This window comes from Crassostrea angulata, chromosome 9 (genome assembly GCF_025612915.1).
Source record: "Crassostrea angulata isolate pt1a10 chromosome 9, ASM2561291v2, whole genome shotgun sequence".
Lineage (NCBI taxonomy): Eukaryota > Metazoa > Mollusca > Bivalvia > Ostreida > Ostreidae > Magallana > Magallana angulata.
Window position 1 is genome coordinate 34,836,710 of NC_069119.1, and position 22,938 is coordinate 34,859,647.

At 36.2% G+C, this 22,938-nt stretch overlaps 1 protein-coding gene across 6 annotated transcripts in view; it reads left to right on the forward strand.

Annotated features, from left to right (window-relative positions):
- LOC128163538 (ras-associated and pleckstrin homology domains-containing protein 1-like) overlaps positions 1–22,938 on the forward strand; it is a 188,930-nt gene that overhangs the window by 112,527 nt on the left and 53,465 nt on the right. For 2 of the 6 annotated variants that reach the window (XM_052827160.1, XM_052827165.1), the window contains exons 1-2: positions 20,226–20,560; positions 20,764–21,083. In XM_052827160.1, coding sequence (XP_052683120.1) covers positions 21,082–21,083 — 2 coding nt within the window. In that variant the 5' untranslated portion in view covers positions 20,226–20,560; positions 20,764–21,081. Of the gene's footprint in view, positions 1–3,950; positions 4,104–20,225; positions 20,561–20,763; positions 21,084–22,938 lie in introns of those variants that run through there. The other 4 variants (XM_052827164.1, XM_052827163.1, XM_052827161.1 and 1 more) reach the window with 3 other exon arrangements.

Genomic DNA, 22,938 nt, shown 5'->3' on the forward strand with positions numbered 1-22,938 from the left:
TCCCAAACAGGCACTATTTATTTTGTTATACTGAATGTCTTAATTTTAAAGAAAACTTAACTGCTTTTACATAGGAATACGAGGGTCAATCAAAAAATATGAAGACAATGTGGCTGTGTATCATATTTTTTTCATGATAGTCATACTTAAACAGATTAATCTGTGCATCAACACTTATGTCATTGATATGCGAAGTTTTAGTCCATTTGATGAAACGGTATTTTTGTTACTCCTTTTTAAAAATAACATGTTTTGTCACCACGGCACACGGTAACGTTCAAAACATGACGTCAAGATTAAACACGCACAGTTTATAGATATACCTCATCTTTATATCACGTTTAGTCTCTTGTGCCTTTCTCCTTACAATTTAGAATGGCACTGAACCCTTTAACATCTTATTTTCACACATTTGTTCGAGAATCATAAGTTAGTTCTTCGAAGTTTTCATTTTCTAACCGTGTATCTTTTAGTTTACAGTGAGGATATCCCTGAACGTCGGTTAACGATACTTATTTTTTGACCAAATATTTACAGATATTCTACTCTCTCTCGGACTGTTTTATATTCAAAATACAATTACCACCATCCCCACAAAATTTATTACAGTTAAACACAAACCTGCAAATAATTGTTGACTTATTTTTTGCACCATTGAGCATTTTCACAACTTGTATCGGCTTTTTCCTGGGTTAAATCCATTTTGTTTGTACTTTCAGTTGCGCCGTGACGTCCGGCGACGTCGATGTTTTTGGTCAATTCTAAAGAGGACTACCTGTCTTTAGTTACAAATATCTGTTCAACAAAACAAAATATCCTGTCATTATTTGGAACATGGAATTCCATGACTATACTTAATGTGAGGTTTCAATATTATTTGGTTTTAAGCCCAATTTATAGAGATAATACTTTCAACATTATATGGTTTATTGTTGACATAACACAAATGTTGACCGTGCGCCGTGACCTCATTTTTGCAGGATTTGATTCTAAATAATTCTTAGAAATAAAGGAATTTATTAACTTTTTTTCTTGCATATTGTTTGAAACTATTGCTAAATTATGTCTTCCAAATTTAGTAATGATATGACGTTAAGTTACATAGCTATGACAAAAGTCTTCGTATTTTTTGATTGACCCTCGTAACTTGAATTCTACGGCGAACCGTACGCGCATAATTTTCGCGCATGTAACAATTTTTAATGTTACCCGTTGCTAAGTGCGTTGCTAACGCTGAGGGTAATAGAAAAAATTATGAACTGCGTCTAAATCAATCAGATTTCAGTATTTAACATGAAAGTATAACAATAGTAAAATACTGTACATTTATGTCTTCATACTTCATTAGTTCCGATTTAAAGGAAGGCCAGAGAGAATTTCAGTCAGAGTCTCTCTCTCTCTCTCTCTCTCTCTCTCTCTCTCTCTCTCTGACATGGGTTAAATTAAGTGTCTGTCCATATCTGTGACCATCTCTCTATCACTGTGTCCATCTCTTTGGTCAAATTTTGTCATTCTATTATTTTTTCCTCATATAAAGATAAAAATGGGAAATTAGATCATGGAAATATTTAAAGGCCTACCAGGTACAATTAGGATGGAGATCAAATTATCGGTACATCTGTCTTTCACTCTCTTTCTGATGATGATCAAATTAACGAGGCCGGGTCTAATTAGTTCTGCCCTAGATTTTTTAATGAAATTTTTTACCTGAATTTCTACTGATATAATTATTGTTTTAAGATTAAAAAATAAGACATTTACCACACCGTTTGTGTAGGGGGTCATCTCAAAGTTTGTTAATCTTTAACATAGGACCCTATGGGATTTCGCTTGAAATGTATCAATTTTGCACATTTTTTTAAACTTCTGCCCTAGGGATTTCTTTTTCTGTTCTACATATTAAAGTTATTGCTAAAAGGCATCAAATGGTCAAATAAAAAAAAACTTTTACCTCCTGGTTTGTTCCAGGGGTCTTATCAAAGTTGATTTTTGTATGCCCAATTTCCCAGATTTGTCAGATAATGGCTATTTTTTATTTCACAAAGGCGGAAAAGGTGATCTTTATAGTATTATTAAAGCCTTCAGACATATTTAAGTAATAAAAAAATATATAACATCACATATTAAGGGTCATTAATATAAAATACATGGTTACTGTCTTGAAATATATGAATTAAGCTATATTTAGGCGGGTTAAGAAAACGTGACAGAGGGTTTGGCCTGCTGAACCCTCTTCACGTTTTCGACCCGAGCCCAAATATAGCTTATACTTCGAAACAGTTATGTTTATTCCACAATATAACATTAATTTTACGCATTAAACGAGCCATTTTCAATAAATTTCGCTGAATATCTGCAGATAAAACCATCACGCCATGGCGTCAAACAAGCAAAAAGATGACGTCACAATACAAATGAAACGCTGCGCGAAAGCGTGCGTACTCGTTCTGTACTCGGCCTCGTTAAATATGTCTCTGTGTTCATCTCTTATTCTGTCTGTCCATCTTATTCTCTCTCTCTCTCTCTCTCTCTCTGAGATTGGATTTTAGATTTAATCTGTTTCTGTCCAATTCTCTCTGTGTCTATCTCTCCTTTGCCTCTGTCTTTCTGTGCATCTCTTTGTGTCCAAGACTTTCTCTCTCTCTCTCTCTCTCTCTCTCTTTCTCTCTCTCTCTCTCTCTATAAAGAGTTGTGATTGTAGCTTGAAATCTTTCAATATGTTGTTTTAACTCTCTGTTCCAAGTTCTCCTGTCCAGAGCTAGTACCCTACAAACATAATCTCACTTCACATCTCTCACAAGCTTATACATGTATGTAAAGCATTAAAAGCTAATTCTCTCCATCAAGTATACTAAAGCATGCTGGGAACAGATGTTTTAAATGACAGACTTCCTGAGAATTTTGACAGAATCCATATCTGGAGGGTGCCTCGTTTCCCACACCCCTCCAGAACAGCCCTCTTTGGTTTGTTTACATACTGTCACTTCTGTATGTACTGCTGTATTTTAGTTATCTCTGCAAGTACACAGTCGCTTCCTGGGATTAAGAATATCACAATCTAAGGGGAAGAACTCCTGCTGTTCTATGTCAGTATCGAAGTGTTTTGTGGCTTCTAAACGTTGGTAAAAAGTTGGGGACAAGTGAAAATTAGCTAGGAAAAATTAGTGGTAGCTTGTGTATGTGAATGTATAGGTAGGTTATTCTTATTTTTTGAACAAAATATCAAATCATTTTGTGTGTTTTGATGCATGTGCAGCTACTAGAACTGTTTGTCAAAAAAAGTTTGATTCAAAGGCATTGATTAAACTGGTAATTATGGTATAAAGAAATTTTCATGATTCTACAAACTAAAAAATAATAATGCATGACATTATTTCTTTAGTTGTATGTATAGATACATTGATTTTAAAAAGTTACTTTCTTTTGAAAAATTTTTGAATTTATTAATAAGATTCTGTTTAATTGGGTAGAAACTTGATATTCTTTTAGAAAATTATGACTCGGTAATGAAAGACAGGGAGAATGTTCCTCATAACAAATGTATTTTCTCGCAGATTTTATCACTCATGTTCACTAGCTATTAACATAAAGAAAAAAGCATTGAAATAAAATCTGAGAAGACATTATGCTGCATGTCGTACAGTAGACATTGATCTTTGATTGCAGTCATAAAATAGCAACACCTTTAAGTTTTACCAGGTAGAATTACGATCTCGTACCTGAGCACTCAAACAAGTCTTCAGGGATTTTTTTTTTATTTTTAAAATAAAAAAACACAGATACTCTGTAAACACCTCCTCATGGAGATCATTTGCCGTCACTGATTTAAAGGGTCACTTCTCTCCGTATAGTATTCAACGGATGCATTTTTAACGGCAGATGTCGCCAATGAAAATTAAAACCCTCGATCCTTGTGCATGTTTAAAGTACGCGCGGGCCTGTTGCATGACTATTTACAGCGATTGCGGTTTAAGTTTTGGAATTTTCATTGATTGCTTTTATACATGCTGTTAAGGAACGAACAGAGATAGGAATTTCTTTATACACATTGCCAGGTTTTTGGGAGGTAGATTTAGTTTTCAGCCAACTGCATGTGTATATAGGTAAGACTCAATTCTCAAGATATTTTTACTTTCTAGATTAGACATTAATGGGAACTTTTTTATTGGCATATTATATTTTTGTACCTGTGAATACATGGCCATGCCATGCTATATGAAACTTAGTGTGTACCTAATTCTTTCTTAGAAAAGTAGGTTTTATAGTGCTACATTATTTAACTAAAGATGTGTTTCTTTTGATCAGAAGGACTTTGCCCAATGGTTTTGTATTTTTTACCTTGCTACCTTAATTTGATGGGATCTTATCTTTATTATGAAAAAGTTAATTTTTCAAAATTTTTGAAAAAGGTATAATAACTGTATATAACACTATCATGTATGGTGGTAAATGCTGTGCATGTTTTTTATCAGGGATATTTGTGCTCAAGGTATTTGCATCAAACCTGGTGCTAATTAATTTCCTCATAATAAACATCACAAACAAGATGCTAATTGATTTCAACACCTTAATGTGGAATTTCATTTTCATTTTGGTGGATTACTGAATTTTTAAGAATGATAGACTTAACTTTTCTTAATTCGTTGAAGATATATAATTAATTAAGGGTGAGGGGTACAATACCGGGGGTGCCCAAGAATTCCTCGAAATAATAAGCCAGCTAGAGCCCAAACTCTGGCAAGTCCACAGTGGATCAGGAATACTTCGTGCTAAAATCTGCTGAGCTTTCAATTAAAGTTTTAGCTTTCAAACTTTCACATACCTGTTAAAACTCTTTGATCTAAAACAAGGCTTCTGGATCATAAGTGAAAAAAGAGTTGTTAATTCATCTGACAAGATGTATGTTGAAGTTTGTTGAAGTTTTAAGATGAGTTTTTTACCAAATAAATTTTGTGGGGGGAGAGAAGGGGTAGGGAGTATAGGCATCCATTATAAGAGAGTATATGTCTGATTTGAACACTATATTTCTGGTAGTCCCATTGCTGCGATGCACAGGTGGGGCGGTCCAGAGAAGATCTGTTCACACCTGGCAGGTAACTTGGATTAGACGACCCAGGTATTACCCAGGTATACCTTGTCTTTGTAATCTGGTAGTTTACACATTGTGCAAGTGTGCAGTAGTATCGATGTCCCCGCGTAATTCTGTCTTTGAGGAGTCGCCAGTCGCCGTGCTCTGATTTTTTCTTCTTCACCTGTATTTTGTTACGTAAAGTACCAGTAATATTTGATCTTTGATCGAGCACTAGGCCCATTAGAGGGGCAATTAGTTTTCAATAAGTGGTCCCCATACTTTCAAGATGGTTTTGTATTGTAACAGTTGTGATTTTATATTGGTAGGCGTTCTTTTTCTGGCATTATATTAGTTTTGATTCGATTGTCATCTTTTGTAAAATATTGCTCAGCAGGGGCATGGTGAATTAATCTGTGTTATGAAATATGAAATGATTGATTATAATACTCTATTGTTGAGTCTCAAGTCAATGTAAGATTTGCATGGAGAGGAATTTTTTTTGAAGGAGAAAAGATGGGTTTTTTTTGTATAACTAGGACCCATGCAACCCCCTTTTGTTATTTGTTGCTTATCTCAGCTGAAGCAGTTCTGTGTGTGGCCAGGCCCATAAAACCTTTGGTTCAGAAATATTTATTGCTGCACTGTGCAGTGATTTTCACAATGCTGTAAATTTTCTTTAAATACTCATGTAATATTAACACATTTTATTATAATTTATCATCTGTTTATCTTGCAGTAAAAGCAAAAAAGTCTTATATTTTTCATTGACTTTGTGAAAAATTTATGACTTTATAATATATGATATATTGAAGGGAGATTTTACTTGTTTAATTTTTTTTAACCTTTGATTTGCACAATTAGATGGTCATACAGCTATATTCAGCAAAGCCTTGCAATGTTTAAAATTCAAACATCTGCATGCGAAATTTTGTCTGAGTTTTTCATTTGATACGGTACCGTGTCATTTAAATAGTACTGTATTAAAAGGAGACAATGAACTTCTAATTGGTCGGGATGACCCCCAGCTCTGTGTGAAGTCAGATGGTTGCAATACAGAACTCCCCGTGATTATAAACCAAACCTCTTGTCTGACAGATAATTCCAGCAGATAATCTGATTAAATTTAATTGATGCATAGATATATGAGGTACTTATCACATTCTTATCTTGGTCGGGCTAACACAGGTTTCTATAAGAATTCGTCCCTAGGATCTGAAGGCAGTTTATTATTAACACGATGCAATTAACAGGGGGGTAGTCCCAGTAAACACCAAATAGAGGCTAATTTTTGAATTCACTGCAGAAATTTATCTCTGACAGTAGGGATTATAGTAAAAGTGCAGGTATGTAATTGGACCTATTTGCTAATTAAATGGAAATTTAACCCTATTTTTCACAATGATTTAAATTATTGGCTTATCGGAGGTTTTAATTTTAATTTGATATCATTTAAAAATCAGTTATTAAAAATTCATTTTTTAAAATGAAGATATAATTGGAAGTTCAAGATATCAGTAATTGTAACAAACATGAATGGGTTAAATTTCTTTATGCTGCTATTCAAATCTTGTTGCTGCTATGAAATTTAAAGCTACTGTGTGTAAGAAACTAAGAATTTACGAATAAGACAGAATTGGACAGCCAGTTTTCTTATTGTTTTATCATCTGATTTATCCGATTGTCGTAAAGTTGCCTGGGAAAGGTCTAAGAGGTACATTATTGAGTCAATCTGTAGGAAAAATGATTAATTCCTCCAGAAAATAAGGATAGCCATTAAAGCTCTATATGAGCCCCCACTTTGTAACTGTTTTAATCTAATCTTTTGATCTCCACAGCACATTAAGTCTGTGTCGAAGAAAGGAAATTTTTTTAACATTAATTTTCACCACGATATGATATTGTTATCATTGTAATCAAGACAAGATCGCTTTGTAGTAGAAAAAGAGCCCAAAAGACACGTTTCTGCAATCATATACGTCTTTCTTCTTGTCAAAGTGGGACGAAAAATCGGAAGTGGTTTCCTTAGATGGGCTTTATTCCTTCATTTTAAACAACACATCTAACCCTGCAGAAAAATAACCCCCACGGGTGACTCATATTGTCATTTAACTCCAAAGTGAGTCCAGAATAACCATCTTATTGTGAAACCGTTTATCACGTAGTTAAAGGGGCCAAATTATGAATGAATTAAATGGAAGTCAGGGGAAACTGCAATGGCCTTGAATTAGCATTACTGAATTACGTAGGAACAACCTAATCTTCTATTGCATTTACTGTAAATGTATGCACTAATTATGCATTGGTTAAATAGGACTTAGTGCAATGTATATCTACACCACACTTCCAAAACCAATTTTTGACCTCCACCCCCCCCCCCCCCCCCCAAAAGAAAAAGAATTAAATATTGTTATGAAGGAGCGGTTGTAACTATTAATGACTACCGGTAAAAATGTTTGATGGTCTGAGACTATTGTTGCAATTAAAAAAAATTGGGAAGTATTGAGTTGAATTCATCATCTTTTTCTCCCAAATTATGCGTTTGCAGAATTTGAGGGACATATACTTTGAGGAAGCGTTTTAATTTGTACCTCAGTATAATGACGGTTTCCGAAATGCACCCAGTCTATTTGGATATCCCACGTATTTGTTGTTGAGTCAAGGACAACCTCAAGATGTTTTTTAAGTGTGAGAATTTTTATTCTAAATAAACATAAGCTACTGTGTTTTTGTATATATTTTAAATACCTGTGTGGACATAGGTATTAAATGCAAAAAATCAGACTTTGTCGGAGTGGTACAAATTACTTTAAATAGTTTTCCCACTCATGTTAAATGCAAGGAGAGGATTTAGAAGGAAGGAACTGTGTATTTGAATAAACATTGGATGCAAACGTTAAAACACCTATTCTGACATTGTACATGGGTCAAATTAAATATTTGCGGTAGAGCACAATAAGGTTGATAGATTTTTCTGGTATTTAGCTCTAATCCTGTCTCAATGTGTCAGCTCTGAAGTATCCTTGAGACGAATTTAACGACAATTTACAAGTTGTCGCCTTTCCATCAATGAAATCTTTGCCATTTAATGTCGTGCAGTTGAAATGATTTCTCTATTAGTGCAAGGCCAAACATGTCAAAGGTTTTAAAATATAGCATTTCGTACGATTCGTTCCAATAAGATGTATTATTATATACAATATTCGTTTTGTTAAATGAACATTGAGGGTATTTGATATTCAATTCTATTTTGATATTTATTTATTTCACTTTTTGAAAAATTGAAATTTTTTTTCTTCACAAAATTTACACAAGATATTTTTTAATTACAAGATAATTATTTTCCTTAATGAAGATTGAAGGCAGTATTTTTTGATAATTTGATTGATTTGATTAATCAATACATGTAATTATTTATATTTTAATTTTGAGTAATTTTTTTTTCACAATATTTCTTTAAAACTTGTAAAAGGAATTATACAAAATCATTTTTTGTTTGTTGAAAATAACAACTTTTAAGTTTAGTTTAACTGGATCAAGGAAGTACCTATGAGACAATATTTATGTGTTTCACCCCTTAAGGGTATGCATACGTAATCCACGCATAATCTGAGTCGTTAAAACACATTAATTCAATGTATGTTATGACGAGGTATATAATCAGTCATAACAGATCAAACTCCTGTGTGTTTGCTAAAATGTAGTCAAAGAAAATTGGTATCATAATGTTGTAGTAAATGAAATTCTTTCTTAATATCTGGGGGAAAAAACATTCCAAAAAAATCCCAAAATTTAATATATTGAAGGATTTTTTATTGCTATATACAACAAGTAAGTAAGGTTGTTTTTAAAAGAAATTTTATACAATATCTATAAATAATTTTTGATATTAGATTTATTTTGTTTCCAATACTAGGTGTGAAATTATGAAAAAGTGAGAAAAGGTGATTTTGGAATTTAGTTAACTAATCAATGAATTATTGAACATGCAGGAATAAAAAATTAGTTCAGAAAGTGGTTTTTGCAAGCAACTTTTGCCTGAAGAATTCAGTAAGATTTATGTGAGGGAACCTCTATAATGATGGTCAAGAACTGATTCTTCCTTGCTGTATCATTTGTGAGGCCTCGTCATTTCTGACAGCTGGCCCTTATAATGTCAAAGGGCAAAAGTCAAAAGGTTGTGTTGTTTCAGCTCTGCAAATAATTGATAAACTGAAACAAAGAATATAGCTCAGGTGAAAGAGAAAAAAAACTGTGATGTCCAGATATGAGATGCATTGTTATGAGAGAGGAGGGAATATTTTCAGTAATAACACTCGAGAGAAGTAATCCATGGGGCATTTAGCAGACACAACAACAGTCTGGTCCATCCAAAACCAACACAGCAGCCATGTAGCGGTGCTCGACTAATGTAAACTGTATAGAGATGTTAACATAGAAGCAGTAAGGACGTCTGATATGAAAATATCACTTAAATGCATAAACCGTACTCTGTTCACAAAAAGTTGTTCATGAAACTGTTTTTGTAAATTGTCACAACACAATAAGCATTAAATGGAATGACACAAAAATATAATTTCAGAAATCGGACGCACATATATACGCGACTGTCCATCTTTGATAACACGAACTTCAAGTTTGCGCACAAGTCCATCTTTGCTAGGAAACACTCTTTCAACAAGTCCTGTCGGCCAATGGTTGCGATGTGCATCACGGTCCTTCAAAAGAACGACATCACCAACTTGGATGTTATCTCGAGTGTCTTTCCATTTTCGTCGTGAGTAGAAAATCTTTGCGTAGCAAAAACTTTGAAAAGTCGGCCATTGTCGAAGTGTTGTCGGTCCGTGGTGGTACTAGATTTGGAGCAGTAAATTCATTGCCTCATGTAATTACCGCTCCAAATCTAGTACCACCACGGACCGACAACACTTCGACAATGGCCGACTTTTCAAAGTTTTTGCTACGCAAAGATTTTCTACTCACAAGATTCACCAACTTTGATGATCGTCCAGAAAATTTCAATTCTTGGAGTTCTTCATTCCGGAGTGTTATTCTAGAACTTGGTGTCACAGAGTTTGAGGAAATGGATCTACTTGTGAAATGGTTGGGTCCAGAGTCGTCAAAGTTTGCACGCACACTGCGCTCCGCAAACACCCACAATCCTAGCCTAGGTGTAAAGCGTATTTGGGATAGACTGAACGATAAATATGGGAGACCTGAGATGGTGGAACATGCTCTAAAACAGAAACTACACTCGTTCCCAACCCTCACAAATAAAGACCATGCCAAATTGTATGATCTCGTGGACATTCTCACCGAAATTGAATCGGCGATGACTAATCCAAAATACGAAATTTGTCTGAGCTACTTCAATTCATCTACTGGAGTACTACCCATAGTTGCCAAACTACCCATATCTCTACAAGACAAGTGGACCTCTCAAGCAGCTGGATATAAAAAACGGAATGATGTAGCATTCCCTCCATTTTCCTTTTTTGTCGAGTTCATCCGTGAAATGTGTGAAATCCGTAACGATCCTGGACTTGTATGTCAACCGTCCACAAACACAAACATGGCATACAGCAAACCTAGACCTACTGGCGCAGTCACTTCTCGTAAAGTTGAAATTGTATCATCAACTCCGTCAACACGTTGTCCCATACACAATGCTGGACATTCTTTGAACGAATGCCGTGGCTTCAATAGAAAATCACTACGTGAGCGTCAAAACATTCTACGTGATAAGAAATTATATTTTTGTGTCATTCCATTTAATGCTTATTGTGTTGTGACAATTTACAAAAACAGCTCCATGAACAACTTTTTGTGAACAGAGTACGGTTTATGCATTTAAGTGATATTTTCATATCAGACGGGGAGTGTGCTGTCTATAGTTTAGAATTTAAATTCTTCAGAAATATTTTGTAGTAACACAAACTTGACGCATTGAATTCGAGGGAACGAACACTCGAGAAGCTGCATCCAATGGAGCACTCCGTTGATCAACTGAATTTGGAACACGCATCTGAGGCACTGAATTTGAAGGAACACTCACTTGAGACACTGAATTTAAAGGGACATTCACTTGAGACACTGAATTTTGAGAAGCACAAACTTGAGGCACTGAAATCGAGGTAGAACAAACTGGATTCACTGAATTAGAAGGCGCAAACAATTGATGCATTTGATGAATTGGAATTGAAGGAACACAACCTTGATTAACTGCAGTTAGATATCCCGGATGTCGGCTTTTTGTGAACAGAGTACGGTTTATGCATTTAAGTGATATTTTCATATCAGACGGGGAGTGTGCTGTCTATAGTTTAGAATTTAAATTCTTCAGAAATATTTTGTACAAGTTAACCACTCTGAGTTTAGTATATCCGGTAATCCTTTTTGGTACAAGTTAACTACAACGTATATCTGGTCAATCACTCACTTCCTGTCAGACTTACTGACCAGTCCGGTCTCACTTTGTCTATCGGCTTCAATCTTGTTAGATGCGTGCCTCGAGCCACTAAGTAAGTCTTTTTTATTGAAGTTATTGCTTAAATCTGTCAGTATTTAATTGTATTTTTGAAGTTTAGTTACAGATGACAATTTCATTATGCAGATAAAACATTCTCAAAAGTATGGCACGCCATTATGGTCTTTAAAGTAATTTACATATTTTTTCTATGTATGAAGTAAGGTTCTATATTTTCCTATTTAGTAATTTGTTATTTCTATTTGTTGTAGTTTTTTACCAATATTATTCACGACGGCAACGTTTTCCACACAAAATAAACTATGAAACCCGTGTGACTTTTGTTTGCGTTGTGCGTTGTGCAAGGTTAGCTATCTGCCTGCACCAGGCAGAATAGTAAAAAATTAGTGAATTCGTTTGGCATGTCTGCTGAGGATCGACGGATACGTAAACTCACACCCAAAGGCCTCGTCATGTTCAACGAACAGTGTGAAAAACTGAAAAGAAAAACCGATGAAACCTGGGCGGAAGTGGAGGATGCTCTTGTAACATCTGGAACATGCGCAAAGGACTTCCACAAAATAAGAGAAGTAGAACGTTTAATTTCTGTGAAATTCAAAGATTTCTGTATATCTAGTGAAGACTATAAGAAATATCTACTTTCTCAAAATACAGAGGAGGCGGTCAACTTGTTAAATGAATTAGAAGTTTCAATGAACAAATGTTTTTCAATTGTAAAAAGAACAAGTGATGATTTGAAGGAAACCAAATTTGAACTCCTTGAAACACTAAGTCATGTGTCGTCCAATGTATCAAGTTTTCAAAGAGCTAAAGCGCAAGCTGAAAGGGCGAAACTAGAACTGATCAAGAAAGAAGGTGAGCTTTTAAAACAAAAAACTGATATCGAAGCAAAAATTAGTATCGTCAGACAGGAGAAAGAAATCATCTCAGCAGAAGCGGACTTCACAGAAGAAGAAAAGATTGATCTTCCGATCTACTCAAGGGAACAGATGACGAGTTCGTTTATCCTCAAACACGACCATAACCCATCAAATACCGAGGATGGCCACATTCAACAAAATCAACCATATTTTGAACAGAATCCACCAATCAGTGTTCAACATCCAGAGGCGGATGGCCGACATCCGGGATATCTAACTGCAGTTAATCAAGGTTGTGTTCCTTCAATTCCAATTCATCAAATGCATCAATTGTTTGCGCCTTCTAATTCAGTGAATCCAGTTTGTTCTACCTCGATTTCAGTGCCTCAAGTTTGTGCTTCTCAAAATTCAGTGTCTCAAGTGAATGTCCCTTTAAATTCAGTGTCTCAAGTGAGTGTTCCTTCAAATTCAGTGCCTCAGATGCGTGTTCCAAATTCAGTTGATCAACGGAGTGCTCCATTGGATGCAGCTTCTCGAGTGTTCGTTCCCTCGAATTCAATGCGTCAAGTTTGTGTTACTACAAAATATTTCTGAAGAATTTAAATTCTAAACTATAGACAGCACACTCCCCGTCTGATATGAAAATATCACTTAAATGCATAAACCGTACTCTGTTCACAAAAAGTTGTTCATGGAGCTGTTTTTGTAAATTGTCACAACACAATAAGCATTAAATGGAATGACACAAAAATATAATTTCAGAAATTGGACGCACATATATACGCGACTGTCCATCTTTGATAACACGAACTTCAAGTTTGCGTACAAGTCCATCTTTGCTAGGAAACACTCTTTCAACAAGTCCTGTCGGCCAATGGTTGCGATGTGCATCACGGTCCTTCAAAAGAACGACATCACCAACTTGGATGTTATCTCGAGTGTCTTTCCATTTTCGTCGCACTTGTAGACTCTGCAGGTATTCATTTTTCCAACGACACCAAAATTTCTCCGCTAGGGACTGAACAAATTTCCATTGAATGTTATAAACTTCGCTGACACTGAGATTTTTAAAATCCTCGTTTGAATCAACGGTTTTTTGAGTAAGTAAAACAGCTGGAGACAAAACGCAAGGTGCTTCAGGGTCGGTGGATACAGGTACCAGTGGACGGGCGTTGACTATCGCTGTCGCTTCAGCCATAAACGTGCTAAGGACTTCATGGGTAATTCTTGTGTGCTTAGAATCCAGTAAGATTGAACATCGAATGTTTCCGTTGTTTTTCAGTGTTGCTTGTGTTTTTCTCATCAGGTTGATTGCTTCTGATTCTGTAGCAAGCGACGGCAGTCCATCATCGACGTATAAGTTGTTGTAAACAAATTTACGAACATCATCGTCACCAACAGATGATGCTTTTCGAAGTCCATAGGTGGCAACAGCTGGAGATGGTGTATTACCGAAAACGTGAGCTTTCATTCGGTATTGTATTAAAGGTTTTTCAAAGTTGTTATCCTCGTACCAAAAGAATCTGAGGTAATCACGATGATCCTCATGAACACGAAATGCATAAAACATTTGCTGAATGTCACCACTGATAGCAATTGCATTTTCACGGAAACGCATGAGGATTCCAACAAGGTTGTTTGTTAAGTCTGGTCCAGACATTAACACACTGTTCAATGAAACGTCTTGAAACACAGCCGACGAGTCGAATACTCCTCGGATTTGATCCGGTTTTTTCGAATTGTACACCCCAAAGAGGGGTAAATACCAGCATTCCCCAGGTATGTCGGAAGGAGCAACTTCTGCTGCCCCACTAGCTAAGACTTTTGACATGAATGCTAAGAAGTGTTGACGTTTGTGATGATCTTTCTTTAAACTTGTGTTGAGGATCAAAGCACGTTTCCAGGCCTGTGAATAATTGTTAGGCATCACTGGTTTTGACTCCTTGAAAGGTAATGGTGCGGACCAAAAACCATGAGTGTCTTTGTGGAACTCTGCGTCCATAAGAGCTACAAACTTGCGGTCCTCAACAGAAGGTCCAATCTTGTTGTCAAATGGTGTTCGTATGAATATGTCATCATCATTGTCCTTGACATTGATATTGTTGTGACACACTGGAAAGGTGGTGCACCTTCCGTCATTAAGAATATGCGTTTTGTTTACATTCACTTCCTTTGGAGGATGAACTTTACCAATACAAATTTCACCGATGACGACCCATCCTAGTGGAAGACGTTGAGCGAAGGGTTGACCTTGGCTGCCAGTAATTTGGTCGCGCACATGATGTACATCGGGTAAGTCACGTCCTATGAGCAGTTCAACATTCACATTGCGATCTAGGGGTGGTATGAAAGGTGCAATGCATTGTAGATGCGGTTGTGATTGAGCGACTTTGGGAGTAGGTATTTCAAGATGCTCACTAGGAATAGAATCACATTCAATGACTTCCGGTAAGTTGAATGTAGTTGTACCATCCAAGGCTTTGACACATAATCCGTTCACACGGCGTCCAGCGACTGTCGTTACACCGGAGCATGACGTAAGAGTGTAGGGTTTAATGATATTCTGCCTGGTGCAGGCAGATAGCTAACCTTGCACAACGCACAACGCAAACAAAAGTCACACCGGTTTCATAGTTTATTTTGTGTGGAAAACGTTGCCGTCGTGAATAATATTGGTAAAAAACTACAACAAATAGAAATAACAAATTACTAAATAGGAAAATATAGAACCTTACTTCATACATAGAAAAAATATGTAAATTACTTTAAAGACCATAATGGCGTGCCATACTTTTGAGAATGTTTTATCTGCATAATAAAATTTCCATCTGTAATTATACTTCAAAAATACAATTAAATACTGACAGATTTAAGCAATAACTTCAATAAAAAAGACTTACTTAGTGGCTCGAGGCACGCATCTAACAAGATTGAAGCCGATAGACAAAGTGAGACCGCACTGGTCAGTAAGGCTGACAGGAAGTGAGTGATTGACCAGATATACGTTGTAGTTAACTTGTACCAAAAAGGATTACCGGATATACTAAACTCAGAGTGGTTAACTTGTACAAAAATATTTCTGAAGAATTTAGATTTTAAACTATAGACAGCACACTCCCCGTCTGATATGAAAATATCACTTAAATGCATAAACCGTACTCTGTTCACAAAAAGTTGTTCATGAAACTGTTTTTGTAAATTGTCACAACACAATAAGCATTAAATGGAATGACACAAAAATATAATTTCAGAAATTGGACGCACATATATACGCGACTGTCCATCTTTGATAACACGAACTTCAAGTTTGCGCACAAGTCCATCTTTGCTAGGAAACACTCTTTCAACAAGTCCTGTCGGCCAATGGTTGCGATGTGCATCACGGTCCTTCAAAAGAACGACATCACCAACTTGGATGTTATCTCGAGTGTCTTTCCATTTTCGTCGCACTTGTAGACTCTGCAGGTATTCATTTTTCCAACGACACCAAAATTTCTCCGCTAGAGACTGAACAAATTTCCATTGAATGTTATAAACTTCGCTGACACTGAGATTTTTAAAATCCTCGTTTGAATCAACGGTTTTTTGAGTAAGTAAAACAGCTGGAGACAAAACGCAAGGTGCCTCAGGGTCGGTGGATACAGGTACCAGTGGACGGGCGTTGACTATCGCTGTCGCTTCAGCCATAAACGTGCTAAGGACTTCATGGGTAATTCTTGTGTGCTTAGAATCCAGTAAGATTGAATCAATGACGACCCATCCTAGTGGAAGACGTTGAGCAAAGGGTTGACCTTGGCTGCCAGTAATTTGGTCGTGCACATGATGTACATCGGGTAAGTCACGTCCTATGAGCAGTTCAACATTCACATTGCGATCTAGGGGTGGTATGAAAGGTGCAATGCATTGTAGATGCGGTTGTGATTGAGCGACTTTGGGAGTAGGTATTTCAAGATGCTCACTAGGAATAGAATCACATTCAATGACTTCCGGTAAGTTGAATGTAGTTGTACCATCCAAGGCTTTGACACATAATCCGTTCACACGGCGTCCAGCGACTGTCGTTACACCGGAGCATGACGTAAGAGTGTAGGGTTTACATTCTCCTGTAACTCCGAGTCGATCTATCAAATAAGGGGACACCAACGTCCGGTTGCTCTGGTCATCGATTGTCGCATAAACACGGATAACGTTCGCAGGATTTGATTGACAAAACACGTCCACTAAAACGATCTTCCCGCAAGAACGACTCCCATGTTTTCCTTCTTCATACTCCCCGCCATTGCTTAAGGCAGTTTTCGCTGTTGAGACTGGTGTAGGGGATTCGGGGTTTGAAGGACGACGATCAATGTGCATCGCTGTGACATGATAAGGATTACCACAAATATCACATTTAATGTCCGCTGTACAATTTTTGGACACATGACTTTGTGAGGCACAACATCGGAAACATAATTTCTTATCACGTAGAATGTTTTGACGCTCACGTAGTGATTTTCTTTTGAAGCCACGGCATTCGTTCAAAGAATGTCCAGCATTGTGTATGGGACAACGTGTTGACGGAGTTGATGATACAATTTCAACTTTACGAGAAGTGACTGCGCCAGTAGGTCTAGGTTTGCTGTATGCCATGTTTGTGTTTGTGGACGGTTGACATACAAGTCCAGGATCGTTACGGATTTCACACATTTCACGGATGAACTCGACAAAAAAGGAAAATGGAGAGAATGCTACATCATTCCGTTTTTTATATCCAGCTGCTTGAGAGGTCCACTTGTCTTGTAGAGATATGGGTAGTTTGGCAACTATGGGTAGTACTCCAGTAGATGAATTGAAGTATCTCAGACAAATTTCGTATTTTGGATTAGTCATCGCCGATTCAATTTCGGTGAGAATGTCCACGAGATCATACAATTTGGCATGATCTTTATTTGTGAGGGTTGGAAACGAGTGTAGTTTCTGTTTTAGAGCATGTTCCACCATCTCAGGTCTCCCATATTTATCGTTCAGTCTATCCCAAATACGCTTTACACCTAGGCTAGGATTGTGGGTGTTTGCGGAGCGCAGTGTGCGTGCAAACTTTGAGGACTCTGGACCCAACCATTTTACAAGTAGATCCATTTCCTCAAACTCTGTGACACCAAGTTCTAGAATAACACTCCGGAATGAAGAACTCCAAGAATTGAAATTTTCTGGACGATCATCAAAGTTGGTGAATCTTGTGAGTAGAAAATCCTTGCGTAACAAAAACTTTGAAAAGTCGGCCATTGTCGAAGTGTTGTCGGTCCGTGGTGGTACTAGATTTGGAGCGGTAATCATATGAGGCAATGAATTTGTAGTAACACAAACTTGACGCATTGAATTCGAGGGAACGAACACTTGAGAAGCTGCATTCAATGGAGCACTCCGTTGATCAACTGAATTTGGAACACGCATCTGAGGCACTGAATTTGAAGGAACACTCACTTGACACACTGAATTTAAAGGGACATTCACTTGAGACACTGAATTTAAAGGGACATTCACTTGAGACACTGAATTTTGAGAAGCACAAACTTGAGGCACTGAAATCGAGGTAGAACAAACTGGATTCACTGAATTAGAAGGCGCAAACAATTGATGCATTTGATGAATTGGAATTGAAGGAACACAACCTTGATTAACTGCATTTAGATATCCCGGATGTCGGCCATCCGCCTCTGGATGTTGAACACTGATTGGTGGATTCTGTTCAAAATATGGTTGATTTTGTTGAATGTGGCCATCCTCGGTATTTGATGGGTTATGGTCGTGTTTGAGGATAAACGAACTCGTCATCTGTTCCCTTGAGTAGATCGGAAGATCAATCTTTTCTTCTTCTGTGAAGTCCGCTTCTGCTGAGATGATTTCTTTCTCCTGTCTGACGATACTAATTTTTGCTTCGATATCAGTTTTTTGTTTTAAAAGCTCACCTTCTTTCTTGATCAGTTCTAGTTTCGCCCTTTCAGCTTGCGCTTTAGCTCTTTGAAAACTTGATACATTAGACGACACATGACTTAGTGTTTCAAGGAGTTCAAATTTGGTTTCCTTTAACTCATCACTTGTTCTTTTTACAATTGAAAAACATTTGTTCATTGAAACTTCTAATTCATTTAACAAGTTGACCGCCTCCTCTGTATTTTGAGAAAGTAGATATTTCTTATAGTCTTCACTAGCGATACAGAAATCTTTGAATTTCACAGAAATTAAACGTTCTACTTCTCTTATTTTGTGGAAGTCCTTTGCGCATGTTCCAGATGTTACAAGAGCATCCTCCACTTCCGCCCAGGTTTCATCGGTTTTTCTTTTCAGTTTTTCACACTGCTCGTTGAACATGACGAGGCCTCTGGGTGTGAGTTTCCGTATCCGTCGATCCGCAGCAGACATGCCAAACGAATTCACTAATTTTTTACTATTCTGCCTGGTGCAGGCAGATAGCTAACCTTGCACAACGCACAACGCAAACAAAAGTCACACGGGTTTCATAGTTTATTTTGTGTGGAAAACGTTGCCGTCGTGAATAATATTGGTAAAAAACTACAACAAATAGAAATAACAAATTACTAAATAGGAAAATATAGAACCTTACTTCATACATAGAAAAAATATGTAAATTACTTTAAAGACCATAATGGCGTGCCATACTTTTGAGAATGTTTTATCTGCATAATAAAATTTCCATCTGTAATTATACTTCAAAAATACAATTAAATACTGACAGATTTAAGCAATAACTTCAATAAAAAAGACTTACTTAGTGGCTCGAGGCACGCATCTAACAAGATTGAAGCCGATAGACAAAGTGAGACCGCACTGGTCAGTAAGGCTGACAGGAAGTGAGTGATTGACCAGATATACGTTGTAGTTAACTTGTACCAAAAAGGATTACCGGATATACTAAACTCAGAGTGGTTAACTTGTACAAAAATATTTCTGAAGAATTTAGATTTTAAACTATAGACAGCACAGGTGTGTTTTCCAACATAATGTTATTCTTACTCTATTGTTTAGTAGCAGATGGCAGCACACTTTCAGCTCAGTTCTGTCGAGTTGACTTACTTTTAAGAATTTTTAGAATTTGAAACAGTTTTGATTTGAGGTCATGGCTCAGTTACTTTATTATTGGTAAGCAACTAGTTATCTTCTTGATGTGTATAATCTGTGGGAAGGGGTGTACCCGGTATCTAATTTTTTTAATTTGAAAAGAAGGTGGATATGTGTCAGTTGGATATACAAGTTTGAGTCTAAAAAATTTTGCTCTTTCAAAATACACTACGGCATCATGTTTTTTGAGTCTATTGAAAAATTGTAAAAATTTCTTCTCTCTGTATAAGTTTGGGGTTCTGAATGAAGCCAGATTTGATGTTTATGTTGTAATAAACAGAGTTATTTCTCTTTCAACTTGATAACACGACTCTCTGCTCCGCTGTGCAGTATTGACATATTGACCAGTGTATGACTAACTGTTGTGTTAACATGCTTCGCATAATGAGGCCTGCTAGATTATTATTGGTCCACTGATTGTCGTTTACCGTATCAGGGACAACACAGCAGAGTGGAATTATTGATGTTACAAGGGGCTGAGCCTACTCTGTAATAAGCTGGTTCCCTCATGCTTCTGATGTTGCAGAGAGGAGAATGGGAACTAGTCAAGACAGAGAGAGAGATGAAAATAATCAATTTGTAGTAGTAGTACGGTAGATTTTTCAGTGTGCCTTTGAGCTGTGTTGGGTATAGCACACACAGTGAGCAGTGCATGAGTAATACGTGCACCGGAGAGAGAGAGAGAGTCTGAATAGAGGAATTGGTTTCTCTCCTTCTCTCTGTGTAGATGAATGAGTTACAAATCTGGCAGAGGCTTAGACAGCACATGTTGTATTGGAGGGGAAAAACCATTAGCAGCGTGCTAGCACGGCTAGGAGACTGAAATATGAAAGTTTTGTGAAAGAGGAGAATTTTTATTATTAATATCCGCCTGAGTTTTTGTTTTTTTTACTCGGATTTACATTACTGCTTGGAGAGAAATTGTGTTAATGTTTGGTGAGGATGCTTTATAAAAAAAACGTAGACTTGGAGAAAGTGAAATTGTAAATTATTTTTAGAATTTTTTCTGAGACAGGAGCTATATAGGTATATTCCCTTATCATTTTGACGTGATGATTTTGTTGAAATGCTTTTAAAGAAATTGCATGGATGCTTAATGTTATCGTGTATGTTTATTTGACAGGTCACTAGAAATCTATTTTATTGATCAGATGTTGATATAAAAACTGAGAAAGGTGTTTATAATACCATTTGATTATGGTCTTTGATTATTTTCAATTTTCTTTCAGGGAAATGTGATGGAAAAGCTGTGAAAATTCAGGCAACTGCTAATGGCATTACTATTGGATATATGTATTGGATGCTAGCACAGACCAGCTTATATTGTGTATTGAAAAGTGAATTGCGGAAGCTCCCTTGCTTATAAGGAATATAAAGGAAAGTTCTCTAATGAATGGATTCCTCCCCTAATTTGTGGATTTCTTGCGAGGATAAATAAAAAAGAAACTAGCGGCATGGTGATTTTGAATGTTACCAGAGAAAGTATTGATTGGTGGAATGTAAGCTCCATTAGAAAGGATCTATCTACTGCATAAAGAAACCTTACAATGTAAGTATACAATCCAATTTGAATAAAGCTTCATCTGGGGGTAAAAAGGAAGTTAACTCCTTATGCAAATTTATTGCAGATTATTAACGAATCTGAATTAAATCAGAGGTACCTAATACATGGATATGAAATAGGATTTAATTTTCTGTTATGAATTATATAAACTTTATTTCATTGTAGCTTGTGACATTGAAGTTAAGTCATGTTTATAATTGTGTTTAAAAACTCGATTAAAAGCAAAGTCCTAAGAACCCCCACCTAACAAGTGTACATGTAAGAATATCAATTTTTCTAATGATCACAAAAAGGACATAATTGATTTGAAAATGCATGCTGTATGCGCACAGCTTAAGCTGTGAACAGAAGTTTGGTTGTCATATGGTCATGCAGTTTTACTAATGAGAGTTTATGATGGAAAGAAAGACGTAGTACTAGTATTCATATTGTACAATAAGCTTTGTAGTCCACCCTCCATCAGGACAAAATCTAGACGTCGGTACGCAATGCTTCACTGCAGATAACTACAGAAAAACAGTTAATTAATAAATTCTCCCTGTATTGATCTATAATAGAGAGTTCGAGAATGCTAGTCTCTTTATAAAGAGCTATTTACTCCCAGGAGAATTGATAAATTAAAAAAATGAAAATTAATAGCGATAATTTTTATTATTGATATTTTGTTGACGCGGAATTATCGACAAGGCAATACATATATAGAAGAGTTTGATATGATGAGTAAATGGCAAATAGGAAAGGTTACAGCTTCGTTGTCCTAGTTTTGATATCATGATATCAAGTAGAAAAAAATCAATAAGAACTGGTACAAGCTGTGATTTTTTTTACCATTGCAATGAAAGGACCAAGTTACGCCATGTATTAAGTAGGCACACGCCATCGGATCAGGGCTTTTGTTACATCTTTTTTTAACGATTGTGGTTTTTTTTACCAATCACTGATTTACTGATTTACTTTGCTCAGCTTACCGTATAACATAAGCTTTTATTGCTGCAATCTCATTTCAGTATAAATCTAGTGACATTTATCTTTGACGATCACGAAACTTCAATTTTTTATTTATTTTTTTTGGCGAAGTCTATTGATCCGAAGTTTCCTGCCGTAATTTGTAATCGAATATTTGTAATGAATACCAATGAGAGATTGGAGTAATAAAATACGGCTTAAAGTGTGTAATCCAAGTGGATCTGTTAAAAGGGTGCAATCCCATTGTGTTAATGATAATCATCTAATTAAGTTAAACACCTAAGATCAATTATTTTGATTTTATGTTGATTTTCAGATAGATATAAAGTTGGCCATCATAAGACGTGATTTCATGATTAAATAAAAGAACTTGAACTTTGATTTTAAGAAATTGCGTTGCTGTGGTATTTTTTTGGTATAATATACTGAGTAAGAAATTGATTTTGCTTTTATAAAAAGCAGATGTCTGCATGCATTAAAAATGGCAGGTGTAGTTGATAATTTGAAAAACATGCACTGAGAACCAAAAGAAGACTTAAGAAACACAAATTATGTTATGTCATGTTTTTGATGCTCCAGACATGCTTTAAACAAACCTAACATTCATGTATTATTATTAAAATTTTTGAAAACACCTGCTGTTGACAACTGAGTTCATTATTTACAAGTTCAAGATCAATTTATTGTTTTGTTCGAGGATTGATTTGCGATTTCTCTGCACCTCTTGAACATACATAAAGTCTAGTGTGCAACTGGTGCATATACTATGCAGCTGCAGTTTTATGCACATGGTGCACAGACCACAGACAGGTTGATGCAGATTGCTGCACATTTTATTGCCACTGAAACATAAATCAAAACCACACTGCCTAAC